The 19,228-nt window shown below is 40.8% G+C and overlaps 1 protein-coding gene across 1 annotated transcript in view; it reads right to left on the bottom strand.

Annotated features, from left to right (window-relative positions):
• ULK2 (unc-51 like autophagy activating kinase 2) overlaps nt 1-19,228 on the bottom strand; it is an 81,571-nt gene that overhangs the window by 44,668 nt on the left and 17,675 nt on the right. Inside the window, exons 6-13 of the mRNA XM_044921533.1 lie at nt 17,268-17,441; nt 16,161-16,234; nt 14,174-14,275; nt 12,986-13,044; nt 11,539-11,621; nt 7,976-8,023; nt 7,531-7,619; nt 1,972-2,143 (exon numbers count right to left, since the gene is read on the bottom strand). Of these exons, the coding sequence (XP_044777468.1) occupies nt 1,972-2,143; nt 7,531-7,619; nt 7,976-8,023; nt 11,539-11,621; nt 12,986-13,044; nt 14,174-14,275; nt 16,161-16,234; nt 17,268-17,441 (801 nt within the window). The remainder of the gene's footprint in view (nt 1-1,971; nt 2,144-7,530; nt 7,620-7,975; nt 8,024-11,538; nt 11,622-12,985; nt 13,045-14,173; nt 14,276-16,160; nt 16,235-17,267; nt 17,442-19,228) is intronic.

The raw sequence follows: 19,228 nt of genomic DNA, 5'->3' as shown, positions 1-19,228 counted from the left end.
TGATTTGACAATTTAATATTGTAAAGATCATTAACTGTCCCTGTATAGGTCTTTTAAAATCAACACAATTCCCATCAAAATCCCCAAATGGTTTTTTGTAAGATTTGCCAAGCTGCAATTAGACGACATTGGCACAAAAGGCGTCAAGAGTAGCCAGGGTGATTCCAAAGAATACTAGAATGCTCTCTACCATCACCCCTCCCCACAATCTCTCTCTCTCTCTCTCTCACACACACACCAATTTAAAAATGATTCTAATACAGACAAAGAGACCAATGGAATAAATAGAAAACCTTAAAACAAACCCAATTCTTTATGTAAACATGATATGACAAATCTGGAATTGCCTCTCAGTAGAGAAAGGACAGAATATTCAATAATAAGATCCCTACCTTATTCCATCTACAAAAGTGAATTCCAGGTAAAGGTAAAGATGAAAAAAAAAAAAGTATTTAGAAGTTACCATTATTCCACTGGGGCAGCACGGCAGAGACTATTAGTTGCCTACAACTTGTCTGTACCAATATTTCATAGATTTGAAGTTGAAAATTTCCAGAGTATCCATGTGGAAGGAACTCTGACACAAGGGTATCTGTTACAATACAGTTTGAATAGTGAAAAGATAGGAATTACCCAGGTAATCCTCAGCAGAGAAATGGATAAGCCTGTGGTTTAACTGTACCACAAAATTCAGATATTAAAATAAACTACATACATATCTAGATCTGTATCTAGATACACAGCAAAAACATGAGTAAAAAACCAAGCTATAATAACGTTCCTTATACCATTTACTTAAAACTGTAAAAACACAAGAATACTGTATGTTATTTATAGATACAGGCATATGTGAAAGTATTAAAAAAATCTACAGTAAGAATTTACCTCTGGCAAGAGTAGAACGAGGAAAAGGACTTTAGCTGTACCCGTATAGCATTTTACATCTTTAAAAGACATGTAAAACAATGTGGCCAAACTTTGACATAAATAAAATTAGAATGGTGGTGGACTTGAGTATCTGCTGTATTATTTCCTGCTCGAAATACTGCATAATTTTTCATTTTAATTCCTTTTTTAAAATAGAAGAAAACCACTGTATTCTGGATTTTTAAAGGTAACTCCCAGTTGTCGGAGCACCAATGGTGAACCACCCCACCTACCCCTGCAGCTCTGTCCGTGCTCCCCCTGCCCCAGTCGATACACCCCGGAGCTCACTTGCTCTGGGGATGACGGCCTTCACAACAACTAGCACGATGCCTAAGGGCAGCAGCTGTAAAACCTGACAAACAACTACACAGACCTCTTGATTCGAACTTATCCAACCATCTGCACCTGCACATGGTCAACTTGATACTATTCAATTATTGAAGGAACCCAATTTCTGGTTTTTCTGATCCTGTTCCTTCACAACCAAACCACAGTTCCTTCTTCCTCCATGGTTTTGTCTAACTTCTTTTTTTGTAGGTTTTCTGGTGCCCTTTGCTACTCCTTAGAGCCCTGACCATATTTAGTCAAGTTGGATTCTGCTTCCTTTATAAAAATTCTTCCCATATATTTATGAAACTCATTCCTGACCTCATGCCAGTCTCTCCTGAAGGGCCTCCAGACTGGTTTTAACCTCCCTTGACTCTTAGGTTGTTTTTGCAAAAGAGGTCTTCCCTTCATGCCTTTCCTTAAATTTAATTTCTCTCATTCTGCTGACTTTTCTATTTCTTTCTGTGTGGATACAAACAGAATTGGAGATCATTTCCCGCAAACTTTTCATCTACCTTCAGAACCCAGTTACTGCTTTATGGAAGATGATTGAGCAGAGCTAAGCGTAGGTAGGTAGTTCTGGGAATTCAAACAACTCAATAAAGTGCCCCCTCTGAAAAGGTGGCCGACACGAGAGAGCATGACATAGGAGTTAAGAATAAATGCTAGGCTAGTAAATTAAGAAATATAATGTGTACAAGTAGAAAAGATTCTCACATGAGTGGTCTGACGAGACGCTGTGTGGGACGAAAACAAAGTCATCCGTGTCACAAGAAGAGTTCTTGCTACTGGCACTGGCAGAGTCTCTGGACACCTGGAGATAGTCGGGAGGACCCAATGGTGGGGAGCATAAGTTTTCCTCCTGAATATGCTGCATATCTGGAAGGGACTGAAATTAACAACATAAAATTAAAACTGGCCTCATAATAAAATGCACGTCAGAACAGCCATTCGACCAAGGAATACTGTCTTCATACAAGTGGGCATAAAGTTCAGTTCCATCTTAAAACTTCAAAAAAAAAAAAATCTCTTTGGAAAATCTTTCCCTTAGAAAAGCACAGTTTAAAGTGTCTTTGTATAAAGACTTCTAAAATGTTTTCCAAAAATGATACTTAAACATATATCATACCACTTATCATGTACACGTCTGCCTCTCCTGAAATTTCTGAGGGGTGTTTTTATCATCTCGACAGTCCCGGATTTGGCTCCTGGCCTAGCAAAGCAGGTGCTCAGTAACTCTTCACTTGATGACCAAAATACAGTGTCCAGGGACTTTAGACTAATGACATCCTGCAGACATTTTAAAAAGTTTCAAACTTCCAATGAAGAAAACAATATAAACAGGAAAGCAAGAGACCATGTTCTGTAAAAAAGTAAATAAATCAATAAGGATAACTGCATTCAAGCCTAGAGATTTATGTACACTCACAGAAAGAAAGATCTGGAAAACCTTACAGGTTGTGGGTATGTTCCTTTTAGGGGGAGGAGTGGGTTTGCAGGCGACAAGGCAGGAAGGAAAGGAAAGCATTGCAAAATGTATATAAGCAAATACTCAGATGTAAGCAGTTACATGCCCTTTGGCATTTGCCTAGTTCAAGGACTCAAGTGACACCTCTAATTAAATGTCTTGATTACACAATGGTTTTCTGAAACAATGAACTTCCTAGCTGATTGTGTTAAGTCCCCTATGACCCTGTTTAACCTGTGTTTCTATTTAAGAAAAGGAAAAATACTACACAATGCCCTTTAAACTTAAACCCCCCCAATCTTAAACACCCAATTCACTGTTAGCTCTCCTTTGAATGTCACTGTGCAATGAAATCTGTCTCACGTCTCCTATTGTGTGTGTGTGTGCCTGTGTGTGTGTGTGTGAGAGACACACAAATGACATACAATCCCCTCATCACTTTTTAGAGAGACCTTATGTGTCAAGGTAATCAAGCGAAGGGACAATGAAAAGACTAACAGGACTGACCGTCTACCATGGGCTAGGCACTGTTGAGAATTTTCCATGTCTTCCCTAACCAGTCCTGTTCTGAAACCCATTTCATATATATATAAATAAACAAAGCTCAGAAGTTTGGGAAATTTGCCTGAGATCACACAGCCAAAAAGCGGTCGAGATGTGATTCCAAGCATCTAACTCCACAATTTCTTTCCAGTGGTTTAGGCAGGCACTTTCTCGAGTAAACTTGTCTGCACCCACAGCATCTGAGTGGAAGAGATCTTCTCCTCAATAGTCTCTCCACCCTTGCCCTAAGTCTATTCCCCTCCACCTCCTCAGAGACCTGGATCAGCTCCCCCCTGCTCCTGAAGCTCTCACCCTCTCCCTTTCCTCTGGCTTTCTTCCCCTCCGCACATAAACACATTCCATTTTCTCACACCTCAAATCCCTGCAGTCCTCTTAATTAACCATCTTCTCTCACTTCCTTACTTTTTAACAATGGCTCTCGAAATTATCAATCTTCACTGACTCAAACTCCTTACCTCCTATGTATCGCTCAACCCACCATAATCACTTTCTGCCTTCAACTGTCCAATAAGACGGTCTTTATCAGGCTTGCCATTCACTCCCACTGCCAAGTCATGTGGACACGTGCTCTATTCCTTAAGTTACCTGAACTCTGTTTCATCTGCACTGCGGACCACTCTTGACACTCTACCCCTTCATTCAGTGAGCCTGCTTCTTAGTCTGTTTTGTGGGTAACTGCTTCTCGTTTGTCCCTTAAAGGAGAGGGATAAGAATGTGGAGTTCCCCAAGGTGCCACCCTGGGCCCTCTGCTCGCTCCTCACATTTTTATACTTACCCTGGCGACCACTCTCACCCTCCTTCAAGTATCACCACACCTCCGCAGCCTAGGTCTCTCCGGTGAGCGTGGACTAACTCACCACCTTCCCACTCCAGAGCACTCCCCCCCACACTCCCTGACTGAGCGACTTCGCCATTATCCATCCATTCAGTCCCCAGTTCAAGCAATTCCAGGCTCGGCAAACTCTACCCTTCTCTTACCTAGCCCCCACCCTCCCGCCCGCCCTCATTCTCAGAAAACAAAATGAATGAGCTCAGGCCCTCATTCTGAGAAAAATAAAAACAAAACAAGAAAGGTGCAGTAGTCTGCAGTGTTCTCTTTCCTCTGATAGAGAGACCCCTCTACTCTCTACTAGTCTCAAATCCAGCCTTCCACCCTGCTTTCAGAAGAATCGAGCTAAGACACACAGCGGGTCACAGCACACCTCCACCTAAAAGCATTCAGATGGCTCACCACAGCCAAATCCCATCAGGATACAGCAGTTCCCTGCCTCTCTAGCTCTACCTACCCCTCCCCACACCACCAATGCTCTCTGCATCCACCCAGCCTGGACTGCTCAGAGAAGCCTTGTCCACAGAACTTCCAACAATGATGGAGACATGGATCTACTAGCCATAGACAGCTACTGAACACTTGAAAGGGGCTAATGTGACTAAGGAACAAACTTTTAAATTTCACTTAATTCTAACAAATTTAAGTGGGCCCGGGGGGTTAGAGAATACTTTCAGTGGGTCATGCTTCCATGACTTCATGAATGGGGATATCTCTGCCTACAATGCCATTCTTTTACTAATTCACTTTGCTAAGTCTTTCTTTAAAACTCTGCTCAATGTCCTCCCCTGAGCAGCCTTCCTGAGTTCTTGGTCTGATTTCATGCTCCCCATTCATGTTCCCACAGGCAATAAAGAGACACACACATATGCTTCCAACAGTGGTTGCTTTACCTACCTCTTCTCCACAAAACTAAATGAAAAGCTCCTTAATGTAAGAGATCTGGTCATTTCATTCATTTGTATTAAACGAAACCTTACAGAAACTAGGTGTCTAATAAATGTTATGAAACCAAGAAATGTTCAAGAAATATTATCTGAATAGCATTTAACCTATAGCCAATATCATAACTCAAAGACTGATTTGGATTTTTTTTTTTCCTTTCAAAGATTTCTCTGGAATCAAGTAGCAGCTGGATATTTGTGTGAGAATGTAAAAAAAAGAGAATGTTGTATGTGCATGACTATGTGTATCAACCCTCCATATGAGAGTCTACTCCAGCCGTAGGAAGGAAGGGGATGCATGCATAAAATTATCTTATTTTTGGCAGGTTACATTAAAAGCAAGACCTATTAAACCATCCCATTTCTCACTATCTGGAAATTAGAAACATTCTGGATTTCCTTTTATTCTCCAGCTTTCTTTTTTCACTTTTTATTTTCACTTCAAGCATTAGTTGTTTTTTTTTTTTTTTAAGTCGGCTCCACACCCAGCGTGGAGCCCAATGCGGAGCTTGAACTCACGACCCTGAAGCCAAGACCTGAGATGAGATCAAGAGTTCAACGCTTAACGGACTGAGCCACCCAGGCGCCCCAAGCACTAGCTTTTAATAAAAGCCTTCTAAAAATGGTTTTCCCACCAAAGTTTTTAGCATCTAAATATGCCTCTTCTCTCCCTCTGGCATGTCCTCACTCCTGTTAGCACTCCATCTCTTCCCCAGCAGCTCTGTATGCTCTCCCTTTCAATGCTACCCCACCCAACAGAAAACCCCAACTCGCTCTCTCCAGATAAAGCAATTTCCAATCCAGTGTCCCTCCTACTGGACCCTCTCTTTCTCACTCCTTGGTCATTCTACAAACAGGCTCCTTTCTTCTTGCTCTCTCCCACATCTCTCTCATAACTAGATTCCTCCCTGTGGTTCCTTTCTCAAGCATAAACTTGCTTTTCATATTATGTCTCACACTGTATCAAACATAGACTTCATAATAATAGCTACAGTTTATCAAGTACCCACTCCCGCTGCTGTTGAAGCACAGTTCATGAAGCCTGCCTTACAAACGAAGGAGCCATGGCTCAGCTCTGGAACCGACCTGCTCCAAGTTAAGGGTGAGCAAGCAGCCTGGCCAGCACCGAAGTCAGTTGTGCCTGGCTCCAAATAAGGCCAACTGTCTTTCCATGTCGGTACATTTCCTCTGCATTTCTCCCCAGTCACTCCAAATCCAGTGTTTTCTTATATTCCAGACTGAAGCAGGAAATCCACAACACTTTTTTTTCCCTCTTTTCTTTTCTTTTTTTTTTTTTAATTCATGGGACTATAATGTCTTATTAGCCCATCTGCTTCTTCTAACTTGGTTTAAGTCTGCAGGGTTAGGCAAAAAGGGTTTTTGCCAGTTTTAGGACTCGTCTGTTTGCGATCGGCTGCGTCAGCGTCTGCTTTAGCTATGGGCTGTTTTCTTGAAATTAATAATAACAGCAGTTGCCACTTACTGAGTACTATGTACCAGACATTGTAGTAAAGTGCTTTTGCTCATTTATCCTTAAAAAAACCCTATGAAATAGGTCAATTACACTCGCTTTCCATATGAGAAACAGGCTCAAAGAGATTAAGCCATTTGTCCGGGTTAATGTGGCAAGTAAGGAATGCAGAAGCTCCCAAGCCCCATGCTCTTTAACCTCTGAGGGGAACCCACCAATTATACAATCACCTCCTTTTATCACTGCCCCACCCTCTGCCAGCAGAATTCAAGAAATTCATGTCTGCCACGCTAATCTGGAAAATATTCATAATAGCTGACACAAGGGCCCTTGGACCTTCAGCTGATGGAAAAGCCTCAAGGTCACAACCCACACTGCAACAGAGATTTGGGGAAAGGGTCAGAAAAGGGCAGAGTAAAACCCTGGGAGAGTGGAGCAGAAATTCTCAGGATCTAGAAGAAGCACTTAGGTTGGAGGGGAGAAAGCCATGGAGAAAACGGCCTGGGAAGCCCAGGGGAGGGAAGAGGCTGGTGTGGAGCAACTCTTGAAGGGCTGGTAACCATCATTATGGGAACTGAAGTCAGAAGAATGTGGCTCAGAGGTCACTTACCACCACTGGAAATTCTATGTACAATAAATATCCAAACTGATGTGATGATAGAGAAAATAAATAGCTATAACCTATCTACTTGTGATGGGTACTCTTGGCAATTATCATCCTTCCCAACCCCTAGGGCATGAAAAGGTGAGAGTACTGTACTCCCTGTTTAGACGGAAAGGGCCCAGAGGGGTGCCATTTCTTGCTAAAGCTTACACAGCTAAATAAGGGCAGAGGTCCAAATCTAGGTCCATTTGACTCAACAATCACGCTCTCTGCCCAAACCGCAGCAGCAGTAGGAACTGCACCTCAAAAGGATATCCACAGTGTACTGGCAGGCTCCCTACGAACAGAGGCAATAGCACTAACTCTGAAATTATGTTTAGTAAAACCAGAACTTACTGGTGGAGAGGCAAAACGACAAGATGGAGAGCTACCACAGGAGCTTCCAGAGCCAGAGCCAGCATACACGGGCACCGGAACCGGGCAGGCTGGGGGAAGAAACACAGATGAGAGAGACGCCACTCTGCAGGGCAATTACACGGCTCGTCTAACAGAAACCCTGTCGAAACTACGACCTCTTTGCGTTGACCAAAAATTCATTCACCTACTTATTAGAGCTCCCATGGGTAGAACTACAACTGCAGCAATTACTACAACTATTTCAACTGGGATTTGGAAAAAAAATGACTGTGTAATTCAATAAATAAAGCTACAGGTATTGAAGAAAAACTCAATGAAATCTTGAGAAGCACAATCAAAAATTAATTTTGTGACACAAAATGCTAATTTTCCCTTAAGTCTGCCTTCACTCTTCAAGTAAAAATGCAAAAAAATGGGTACTCACATTTTTTCACTGGAACTTGCTCAAGAAAAGGATGGCTAAAAAACGCTTCTGTAATGAAAAAAGGAGAATGCAACCCTTAAACTGAGGTTGACTAGCAGACAGGTTAATCTTGTCGATATATTTAACAGTGTCTTTGAGATTATAATTATTATTAACTTCTTTATGTAGCCTCCATCTCCTTCCACTGTAAAAGCCTATGATTTTTATAAGTCATCTACAAAATGATCAGATTATAATTTAAAATAATAATTGTGAATTTTGCAAACACACGTTACCAAGGCGGCAGGCCCCGAGCAACCGAGGCAGATGTGTTCTGGGACCTGTGCTGCCCCTGCTAAGCACGTACGGGAAGCACAGCTGTGGTTAACTGTCCTACGAGGCAATCCAGGCAGCTGATTTATACAATAAATCCCATCCTTCTATCCCAGAAGAGAGATTCCTGCAGGTGGTTTCACATTTTTTTTTTTTTTAAATCTGTAAGTCTGATTTAATTTCTTTGGCTGTCCACCAAGGATAAAACCTACACAATAAGGCTGCTAATTAGGTAAAGATAAGTAAGTCGGTGAGGACATGGCCATTCATTACTTTCTTTACCTTCCCATTTCACTATTTCTTTAAAAACCCACAAAGATAATCTCCTGTGTCATGAAGTCCCAGACCCGTACGCTAGTAAATCTCTCAGAGCAGGCAAGGAGGGCAGCACAACACCAGCGTGGGGGTTTAAATGAGGTGATACGAGATCAGGAAAAGCTTAACTCAGGGCCAGTCTCAAGTATCTTCTACTCTGAACGGTCCCATGAGTCTCACTGATATAAATCGCCAAAAGCCACTCAGGGTAAATATCAGTTACAAGATTTGCTAAGGAATAGAAATGTGGAGGATTTCGAAGAAAAACATGAGTTTTCTACCTGGGATCATTTTTAGAACAAAAATTAGTATATGTACACATTAATGCTAGTTTGACTTACAAGATTTTTTATGCTAATTTTTGCAATGGACATAATAGGGATGAAACAAAAAAGATATAAAAAAACTGAAAGCAAATGCTCTGAAACCGCATTCCCCGTCAACTGCTATGGTATGGAAAATATACAAATACTTGATATGATCTATCATTTTAAAACTATTATCGATGAATATGTTGTTTCAGTATTGACCCCTATTTCTCATGGTTACAGAGCAACTCTCAATTTAATTTCTCCCTCTGAAAGATAAAAATATTTACCAAGTACATGTGCTGAAATTTAGTTCCAACTTCACAAAACTTTAACAAAATACATATCAGACTATTTCACCTTGTTCCTTATATGGAAACTTCTAGACCTATTGTCTACTGAGGACATTTGCTAGGACAACAAATTGGGTGCTTCACATAACAGTTTATCTAATCCTCACAAACTTAACGCAGCATTATCTTCCTTTTATGGACAAGGATAAAGCACATAAAGGCCATGTATCTTCTCCAATGTCAAAGAGCTAGCAAGTTGAGGGACTAGAATTCAAACCCTGGTCTGTCTTATCCAGAAGCCTATGTGGACTTCCATAACACACACGAACAGACCAAAACTCTGGACTAAGTTTTTGCAAATCTCTATTACTATTACAACTAATTACTACAGGAAACATCAAACACTTTTTTTTTTCTAAAAATATCAAGATCAAGGTTAATAAGCATTTTCATTGAACATGTCTTATGGCTTTTCTGGTCTGAAATTTAAATATAAGTAGTGCTGTTTTTACATATGACTGGTAAGAGTAAGATCAAGAAGAACAATCTTTTACATGAGATTGATACGAACAAGTTAACAAACTGTCCCCCAAAGAGGAGCTGAGACCCAAACAATTTCAGGGAAAAAGGTTCTTTCAAAACCTTCAGGAACTGGATAATCCCTACAGTATTAAGCATTCCAAATTCTTTCATTATGCAACAAGTGGTAAAATATTGTTTGAAAATAGACTGTGTTAAAATACTTAGAAATTTTTAGCTTTAAATGATTATATTATAAAAAGAAGAAAGGCTCAAAATCAGTGATTCACCTTTAGAATGCAAAAATCTAAAATCACGGCCTCGTGGAGCACCCGGAGCCTGCTCTCCTAAAGCCCTAAAGCCGTGAAAACCAATCTGCCACAGAGCTCCCCTCCCTGTCTCCTGAAACCCCGTCTTCGAGGCCAAGGACTTTTCCACCAGGATTCTGGAGTGTTTCTCCTCCTTTCCTTCCTCCCAAATCTTCTCCCAAATACATCCCCAGCCTAGACCTCTCCTCTGAACTCCAGGTGCCCTTTGGGTATCTGCACCCCTTTGTTGAATGCATGTCTTCAATTTGACAGGTCCAAGCTGAACCCTGATTTGCCCCATAGCCTGCTCGAGCCACACACCCTCACCCATCTATAACCAACGACTCTATTCCTTCACGTGCCCCGGCCAGACAGCCTGGAGGCATCTCTGAGTCTTCTCTCTCTCACACCCCACATCCAATTCCTCTGTCAATGCTGCTGCCTCTACCTCCAAAAAGATCCAGAATTCAAGGGACTCCCTACCACTTCTGTGGCTTTTATCCCGGCCTAAGCCCCTTCATCTCTCACTGGGGTAACTGCTGTAGTCCCCAGATTGGTCCCCCAGCCTCTGTGCTCCCGCTACCTCACCGTCCCTCTCCACAGTCTGTTGGCAACAAGCAACCAAATGATCCTTTCTAAAGATGGGTCGGATCCTATTATTCCTCTGCTCACATTCTCCCCATCACACTTTCAGCAAAAGCCCACGTCTTTAACTGGCCTTCTAACTGCTCCTCCAGCTTAGGGGGCACTCTCCCAGCCCTGAGCACTTGTACCGGCTGTTCGCTCCACCTGGAAAGCTCTTCCCACAGACATGCACACCGCCCACTGTCTCACTATCCTGCTGTCCTTGATCAAGTATTTCTTCAAAGGCCACTTCCTCAGAAGGGGCTTCACAGAACTTAAACTTTCAGTCCCTCCCCCACCTGCACTTCCCTTCCCTCTTCTTTCCCGAAGCACTTATCACCTTCTATATGGTGCGTGATTATCGTTTATCCTTTGTTTGCCTCTCCCCCACGAGAATACATGAGGACAGGGAATTTCTTTGGTTTTTTTATTTTTTATTTTTTTGAATGTCTGCGTTTTAATTTTTTTTTATTCTTATGTTAATCCCCATACATTACATCATTAGTTTTAGATGTAGTGTTCCATGATTCATTGTTTGTGCATAACACCCAGTGCTCCATGCAGAACGTGCCCTCCTCAATACCCACCACCAGGCTTAACCCATCCTCCCACCCCCCTCCCCTCTAGAACCCTCAGTTTGTTTTTCAGAGTCCATCATCTCTCAGGGATTTTCTTTATTATTTACTACTCTATCCTCTGTACCTAGAACATAGTGAGCAGTCAATAAATATTTACAAAATAAGGGAAGGAAAAAAGACAAAGAGAAAGAAAGAAATTGACTTTAATTTTCTCCTGAAAACTCTATAGTATCATTCAAAAATAATTTTGGGGGGCTACACAAAAATAAAATTAGGGAGCATACAAAATTTGAAAATATTACTTACCAAAGTCCATTCTGTCTTTCTGGTTTCTCTGAAGCAAACCCAAAAGGAGATTAGCCAAATAAGGTGATGTTTCTCTGGGAATACTGGGGGAAAGGAACAAAAAGACTCTAAGTGGGTGAGTTTATACATATTAACTACATTATTTTTGCCTTCATTGTGGTAAATGAAAATGTATATGCAGCTTTGCAAATACATTTTATACCAAGAAGATCATGGTAAAGCCTCATTCCTTATAGGAGAAAAACCAAAACCAAAACAAAAACCAAAAACATTAAGCAATTGCCTTTGAGAAAGGGCATCCATTCGGGAAGATTTCTGCATTGTGCTTATTAATGTTATCTGTTTGAATATCTGCAGGCATAAAGCACTTCACAAGCACAATCTTGAGTTTTAACACAACTTCAACTTGGCACTAATATTTGCTAGAGTTCTCAGAAGAAGAGCCACCTCCAATTCTGTCTGGAAAAGGGCACAGCTCAAATACAAGTGAGAAACAATACAGCTTCCTAAAATCCACTAAGAAAAAGACAAACCAAAAGAAAAATGACTAATAGGAACATGCAATTCACAGAATAAAAACTACAAAAGGACATAAACAAATGAAAGAGTGCCAACTTTACTAGTAAAGAGAATAATGCAAATTAAAGAGCTAATTGGTCCTCTTCTGTTTGTGAGGCACCTGGTGTGATAACCTCCTGTGTTGGTAAAAACATGGGGAAACAAGCACTCTGTTGTACTGCTGCATTAGCTGATCTGGAGAGCAGCCCTTTTGGCCTAACAATTCCATTTCTAGGAGTCCATCCTAAAGAAATACACAGAAGTGTACAACACACACACACACTTCACTAAACACTGTTTGGAGTAACCAAAAAATGAAAACAAGGATCTGATTAAACAAAATATGATACATCCAGCCATGGAACTCTATGAGCCACTTAAAAGAATGAGGTAGTTCTCTATATCCTGTCGCTAAAATGATGTCTAAGGTAGACTGTACAGTAAAAAAAGGTTGCAGAACTTTGTCAAGTACGATGTAATTTGTATTGAAATATGTGTGCATAAATATGTAAATGTGTGTGTATAAATATCTACATAAGGTACAGAGCCAGTTCGTGTTATCCTAGAGAGCAGGGAAGGCCAAGGGAGGAACTGACCTCCTAGTCACGCACATGTGCTCTGTTTGCATCTCCCTCCCCTCGAAGAACATGCAAAACTTCTGTAGTTTTTTTTTTTCCTTTTAAATACACTTTACATTTTTAAAAAGAAAAAAAAGAAGGTACAGCACTACCCAGGCACCTATGACGCACCAGTAATTTTGTGATTTTGTTATAATGAATGTTCTCACATTAATGTCAACTGAATAAAGATTCAAGAATGGAAACTGGTAACACAGTTCACATAATGTTGCATTTACAGACAGTAAAACCCAGTTTAACTGAACACCTACCTAGGCATTAAGCTCCTGTTTTTTTCATAAAACATCCTTAGGTCTTGAGGACTATTGGCCTGTTTAAAAAAAAGAAAAGAAAAGAAAAAAAGGTTTTATTCCCTAAACAATGGGGGAAGAAAGTTCAAATCATGTGGTCCATGCTCACAGGGTTGCTACAGAGCAGACATTCTGAACCGGAAAGTCCTGGGTTTCGGAAGGAGCCACAGATGGGCACCAGGAACTTAAAAACCTCTGGAACTATGCGTGAACTCTGCGTATCTGGGCTTAAGGTCTCTTTGCCGAGGTCAGCCTCCCAGAGGAGCCTGAAACTTAGGAAGAGTTAAGAACCACTCACTCTGGAGGTCACCCAGCCCACCCAACAGGCACATTTTTATTGGGTAAAATCAGGGTATATTTTCCCTTAGGACTGCCAAGGGTGCAAGGAAGGGAATGAAGCGCACGCCTGCCTTTCAGTCCCTCCCCGGACACCCAGCACCAGGTGGCGCCCGGATGGTAAGAGCTGCTGGAGCAGCGAAGCTGCCCCTCGGCCGCCATTCTAACCAACTGGACTGAGAAATTAAGTGTCTAAAATGGCTGGGGCACTGATTTTATATACTTTTTTACAGAAATAAGTTGACTTTGTTCCAGTTTTCAGGTTCAAAAAACCTCTTTGTAACTGGGCTGTACGAACTCAGGAGGAATCATCATGATTCGTTCTAGAGGGTCTCTTTCTGAAAGGATGGAGTCGAGGAAAGGGAAGAGTAACCCAAAATAATGTGCATAAAAACTAAACCATCAACTCTCTCTCACCCAGCAGTGACAGGAATAGGAAGCTGGAGACGGTTTCCGGTGATCTTCCCAGCCCAGGCCTAGCCCGCACGTGGAGTGCAGGGCCCCCGAAACCAAGCTAAGCAGGAAGCGCTGAACATCACTGTTCACACCATTTCCCACCAGGGTGTCAGTCCTGACCCTGGCTAGTTGTCACTAGCCTGGCAAACATGTAACGGGCTTTACACCCAGGCCAACTACAAAGGGAAGGCAGACTAAAAAAAGGAAAAGCAAAAGCTGTTCTGGCTCACAAAATCAAAACAAATCACAAGGGAACCAAAAACACTGCTTTCAAAGTGTTCCCCGTTTTCTAAGTCAAAGGCAACTGTGAAATAAGAAGATCCCAAAACTTAGCACAGAAGTAAAGAATCAGGCTACCTGAAAAGGTGGTTTTCCAACTAGGCACTGATATATCACTGTTCCTATGCTCCACAGGTCTGCCTTAGCATCATAATGTTGAGACATAATAACTTCAGGAGCCTGGGGATAAAAACATTCCAGACACATGCATGATGTTATCTACATACTAGTATTGATAAATTAACTGGTAAAGGTCATGCTCCTAACAAAACTACTAAAATGAGGTCACACTGTAACATTTCCCTAATCAGATGATCCTGCTGTGAACTTAAACCACATTCGTACACTGGTATTTACTGGTAAATCTCAAAAACAACGTTGCATGAAAAGAAGCAATTGATAGAAACAAGCATTTCTATATATTACTATGGACAGCAATACAGTAAGGGTATTAAGGTTATAATAAAAATACACACCAGCGGGTGCCTGGGTGGCTCAGTTGGTTAAGCAACTGCCTTCGGCTCAGGTCATGATCCTGGAGTCCCGGGATCGAGTCCCATGTCGGGCTCCCTGCTCAGTGGGGAGTCTGCCTCTCTCTCTGACCCTCCCCCCTCTCATGCTCTCTATCTCATTCTCTCTCAAATAAATAAATAAAATCTTTAAAAAAAAAAATACACACCAGCTACAGGACAGAGGTTACTTCTGGGGTAGAAGAGTGGGAAATGGAAAGAGGGAAACGTTTAAAGGACTTGGGCTGTTGCTGGAGTATTTTCTTTCTTTCTGGAAAGAAAAAAGATCAAGGCACACATGGCAAAATGTTACCTTTGTTAAATATGGAAAAGAGGTACACAAGTGTTTGCTGTATTACTCTGTTTTCCCTGTCATTTGAAAGCTTTTAAAATAATACACAAACTATGATGAAAACACAATAAGGATTGTCTTAAAAGCAAAGGTGTTTCTCTGCTTTCTTACAGCTCTTTTCCCACCTCTTCTCACTAGATGCTGCTTTTTAAAAATACCAATAATCTGGACAAATATTAAACAGAAATGTCAAACACGCTCAAAGCCAGTAAACTTTATTTTCCAAGCGTACCATTTTTAGTTGTCATCCCTAGTAAGCTTCTCACTGATTTAGATCAGAGGAAATCCCTATTGAATATAAGCCCATTTTAAACTTAGAACTGAGACAGGTACGTGGATTTATTCTGCAGAATTCTGAAGCTCCAGAATTAAGCTATTTCCAGGCTTGATGCTTCACATTGGTTCGGGAAGTTTCATAGCCTTGCCTTTTCAGACATGACAACATCCATATGGAAGGATGAAGGGGAGAACTAAGATTTTTCAGCTTTACCTCTAACACTAAGTGAAAACCTTCTATGATCTAGAGATCTTGTCAAGAGAAATAACATGCAAAAGATGAGCATGTTCACCCTAGAGATGAAGAAGTGCCCAAGAGGGTTTAAAAATAAATAAATAAATAAAGTTTTCCCTAATATTACACATCAAGTATAGCATGACCATGCTTCATCAATTTGTGTTTTCAATTTAATCTAATAGGGAATTTCTACCATTAATAACTAATTTTAAAAAATTTTAAACTAAAAGGACTCCACGCTGGGTGTGGAGCCTACTTTTTTTTTTTTTTTTTTAAAGATTTTATTTATTTATTTGACAGGGAGAGACACAGCAAAGAGAAGGAACACAAGCAGGGGGAGTGGGAGAGGGAGAGGGAGAAGCAGGCTTCCTGCTGAGCAGGGAGCCTGATGCGGGGATCGATCATGACCTGAGCTGAAAGGCAGACGCTTAACGACTGAGCCACCCAGGTGCCCCTGGAGCCTACTTTAAAAAATTTTTTTAACTAATGGGTAAAAGTGACTGACTTCTACTGTCCACTATTTTAAAGCAAAAGAGGACTTATAGCATTATCAGTAATATAATCAGTGTCAAACAACAATTTAGGCTATACATAAAATCACATCTTAACTGGAAACTAGCATCATACTTAAATTCCAGTGCTAAAGGCACCGTACTATACACAGGCAAAGACAAAATAACAGTCACTCACCATGTACATTGGGGACCCACACAGTGTTGCAGCCATCATGTTACTGTGTAGGTAACGAGCAAACCCAAAATCCGCTATTTCACAAAATAAAAAGGAGAAAAACAAAGGATACCTTTACTCACACTTCACATAGATCATACCTTCAAGACACAGAGGGCACAAAGGAATTGTGAGGAATTTGCAGCTTATTGAATAAGTCTGTCTGCCAAAGAAAAAAGTTTCTACCTCAATTTCGACAAGCTAAGAACTGGTAGTGATCACCGACTGTCTAAGTCACTGCTCTGTCAGTTTTGTAATCAGGGAGCGGGCACCAAGCTTTGCAAGAGAAAATGCTAATTGCAATAAACGATTCATTAATACAGCTCTCACTAAGTATCAGTGCCAGGTACGGAATTTGAACTTTTTTTTCCCTCTCCAGATCCAGATGTACCATACATAAAATCAGAAACTTATTTTTTTAAAGACTGTATTTATTTATTTTAGAGAGAGAGAGAATGAGCTGGGAGAGGGGCTGAGGGAGAGGGAGAAGCAGGCTGCCCGCTGAGCAGGAAGCCCAATGTGGGGCTCGATCCCAGGACCCTGGGATCAGGACCTGAGCCGAAAGCAGATGCCCAACCGACTGAGCCACCCAGGCGCCTCCAGAAATTTCTTTAAATACTGGCAAAATAACTTTTTTTTTATTTTTAAAGAAAAGCTTTAAAAAATACCTAGCATTACAAACTGCTTCAAATAATTGTGAAAAAGAAATGCTGATCTAAATGGTCTCTTAGATCCCTTGTGTTAAAATCCCATGGGCTGTAAAGAGCCCAGGTTATTCAACTGCTGTTATGATGATAATATATGACGTTATGTATGAGAAGCAGGATAGGATTTGCTGCTGGGGGTCGTGTTTGGAGTTCCTAGCGTGGGCCCCTCGGTCCTGAGATTTAGGATAGGCTGCCAGTAACGTAAAGGGTTCCCATATCCAAATGCACCTCGCTGAACTCAATAAAAATTTCAAAAGCGCATCAACAAAACCCATCATTCTAACAAAGCTGAACTAAAATTTTCTTAAAACTATGGAGTCTCAAGACTGTCCTTTCCATAAGACACTACATGGCCATTTACCTATTTTGATGCGAATACCACTGACGTTGGATTTTTTGCGATTCGCGTACGACAGCAAGATGTTCTGTGGTTTGAGATCCCTGTGGATTATTCCTTTGCTGTGCAGAATCCGCATGGCAGCTGCGATCTGATGCAGAAACACTCTAATAGTATCTTCGCTGAGAGTTCCTTTAGCTGGTAGAAAAGGAATCGCATAAATATTTAAACACACAAAATCAAATACCATCTGCATCTCCCATCAACAGAATCGAGTTAAGAACATAGAGGGAATGAGGAACTGGGAGTCACATTTTTTTTTTTTCTGTGTTACTCTAATTAATTTAAGTCTATGAAAAGATATCAGACACCTCAAACGCTTCACTCGATCTGTTGTAAAGAGAACTGACTTACATTTGCATCTCTTGTTTTCGCTGGTTTTTCTCCTTTCCCGTTTTTTACTGGTGAAGGTGCCCACGTGACTCTGAGCACAACAGGTACTCAGCGAATGTGAAGCCCCCTCAACAAGCCAAAATAGAAGTTCCTCTTGTTACTAGCCAAATTATCTGGGATAAATGTCCATATTTCAGCCCGGCCATTATATGAGCACAAATTAAAAGCAGGTGGGGTCTATGAATGGGGACTGGGACCTTTTTCCACCACTTGTAGCTGTGAGGGGTCTGTGCTCCCACATGGCTCTCCCCTCATCTTCCCTGCTGCAACATTCCTGCCCCACCACTCTCATCACTAGACACCTTTAAGAAGGAACACTTGTTTTCACTACTATAAAGAGACGGTATGGACATTATTGGAGGGTAGTCATTACTGACTACTAGAGTGTGTCTGTGTGTCCGCTGGGGCATACTGTAATGGTCAACAGCTTGATCTGGAGTCAGGCTGCCTTTCTTCAAATCCCAGCTCCTCTGCCTCCTTACTGTGTAACCCTGGAAGATGAACCCTCTGTGCCTACTTCCTCATCTAGAAAAAGCTGGAAACAGACTAACCACATGGGGCTGTTGTGACAATCAAACAAGATAGCGCCTTTAATAATAAAGACTTCAGAAAAAGCCTGGCACAGAATAACTATTCAAATACAGTCAGTACACAAAGATAAACTTTTTATTACAATGAATCTAAAAGTCACAAGTGTGATTCCTGAATCTACATTAAGGATTTAATAGCCATGACCCTATCTACTAAATCCTTTGTGAACACACTTCTGCCCATACAACTCTAGAATATGTTCTATATAATCTTTCAATACGCAATTAGGAAGACAAAAGTAATATTACACTTGGAACAAATTAAGTATTATCTTTAAAATCATTTTAGACACGTTATAATGACATTTTATGTCCTTAACATCTTCAAAGAAGATAAATCCCCATGGTTTATAAATAGTTCTTTCTGTTTTACTTTTTTTATTCTTTGGGACTCTTTTCTTGATGCTCACTGAAAACAAAAAGAAATCTAAATACACTAAAACATATAAAACGTGATATCTTCCATATGCCATCCCTTGGAAATAAACACTGCTAAAAATAGGGAGTGTATTTTTCCAGATCTTAGTGGGTGGGTCAAACCAATGATTAGCTCTTTATTTTTGTAATGTTTTACTTAACTTACTTTGCAAAAATTAGAATGGACAGTTTTCCATTTCATTCATTTCCATTTTCATTCTAGGGCTACTTTAAATGACTGCAGCTGCTTAGAACTTGAATTTTTGCCCCATGACATACAATTGAATATACTTAAATTTGCTTCAGAGTCGAAATTCTAACATTCTTCTTGTGGCGGGAAGTGAATGATCTAGTGTAATCTGTTTCTGACACAAACTGTAGTAGGTATTCACATAGTTCTATGAACATGGAATGCATACTTCTCATCACAACCCCATATCCTGAATCTGCCACATTAAAAACTTAGTATTTTAAAGGCATGGCCAACATCAAAACTCTTCCAAATAAATGAATTCTTGAGCAAGT

This window comes from Neomonachus schauinslandi, chromosome 15, assembly GCF_002201575.2.
Source record: "Neomonachus schauinslandi chromosome 15, ASM220157v2, whole genome shotgun sequence".
NCBI classification, from domain to species: Eukaryota; Metazoa; Chordata; class Mammalia; order Carnivora; family Phocidae; genus Neomonachus; species Neomonachus schauinslandi.
Note: the sequence above shows the minus strand (reverse complement) of the source record. Positions and strands in the feature narration are given on the sequence as shown.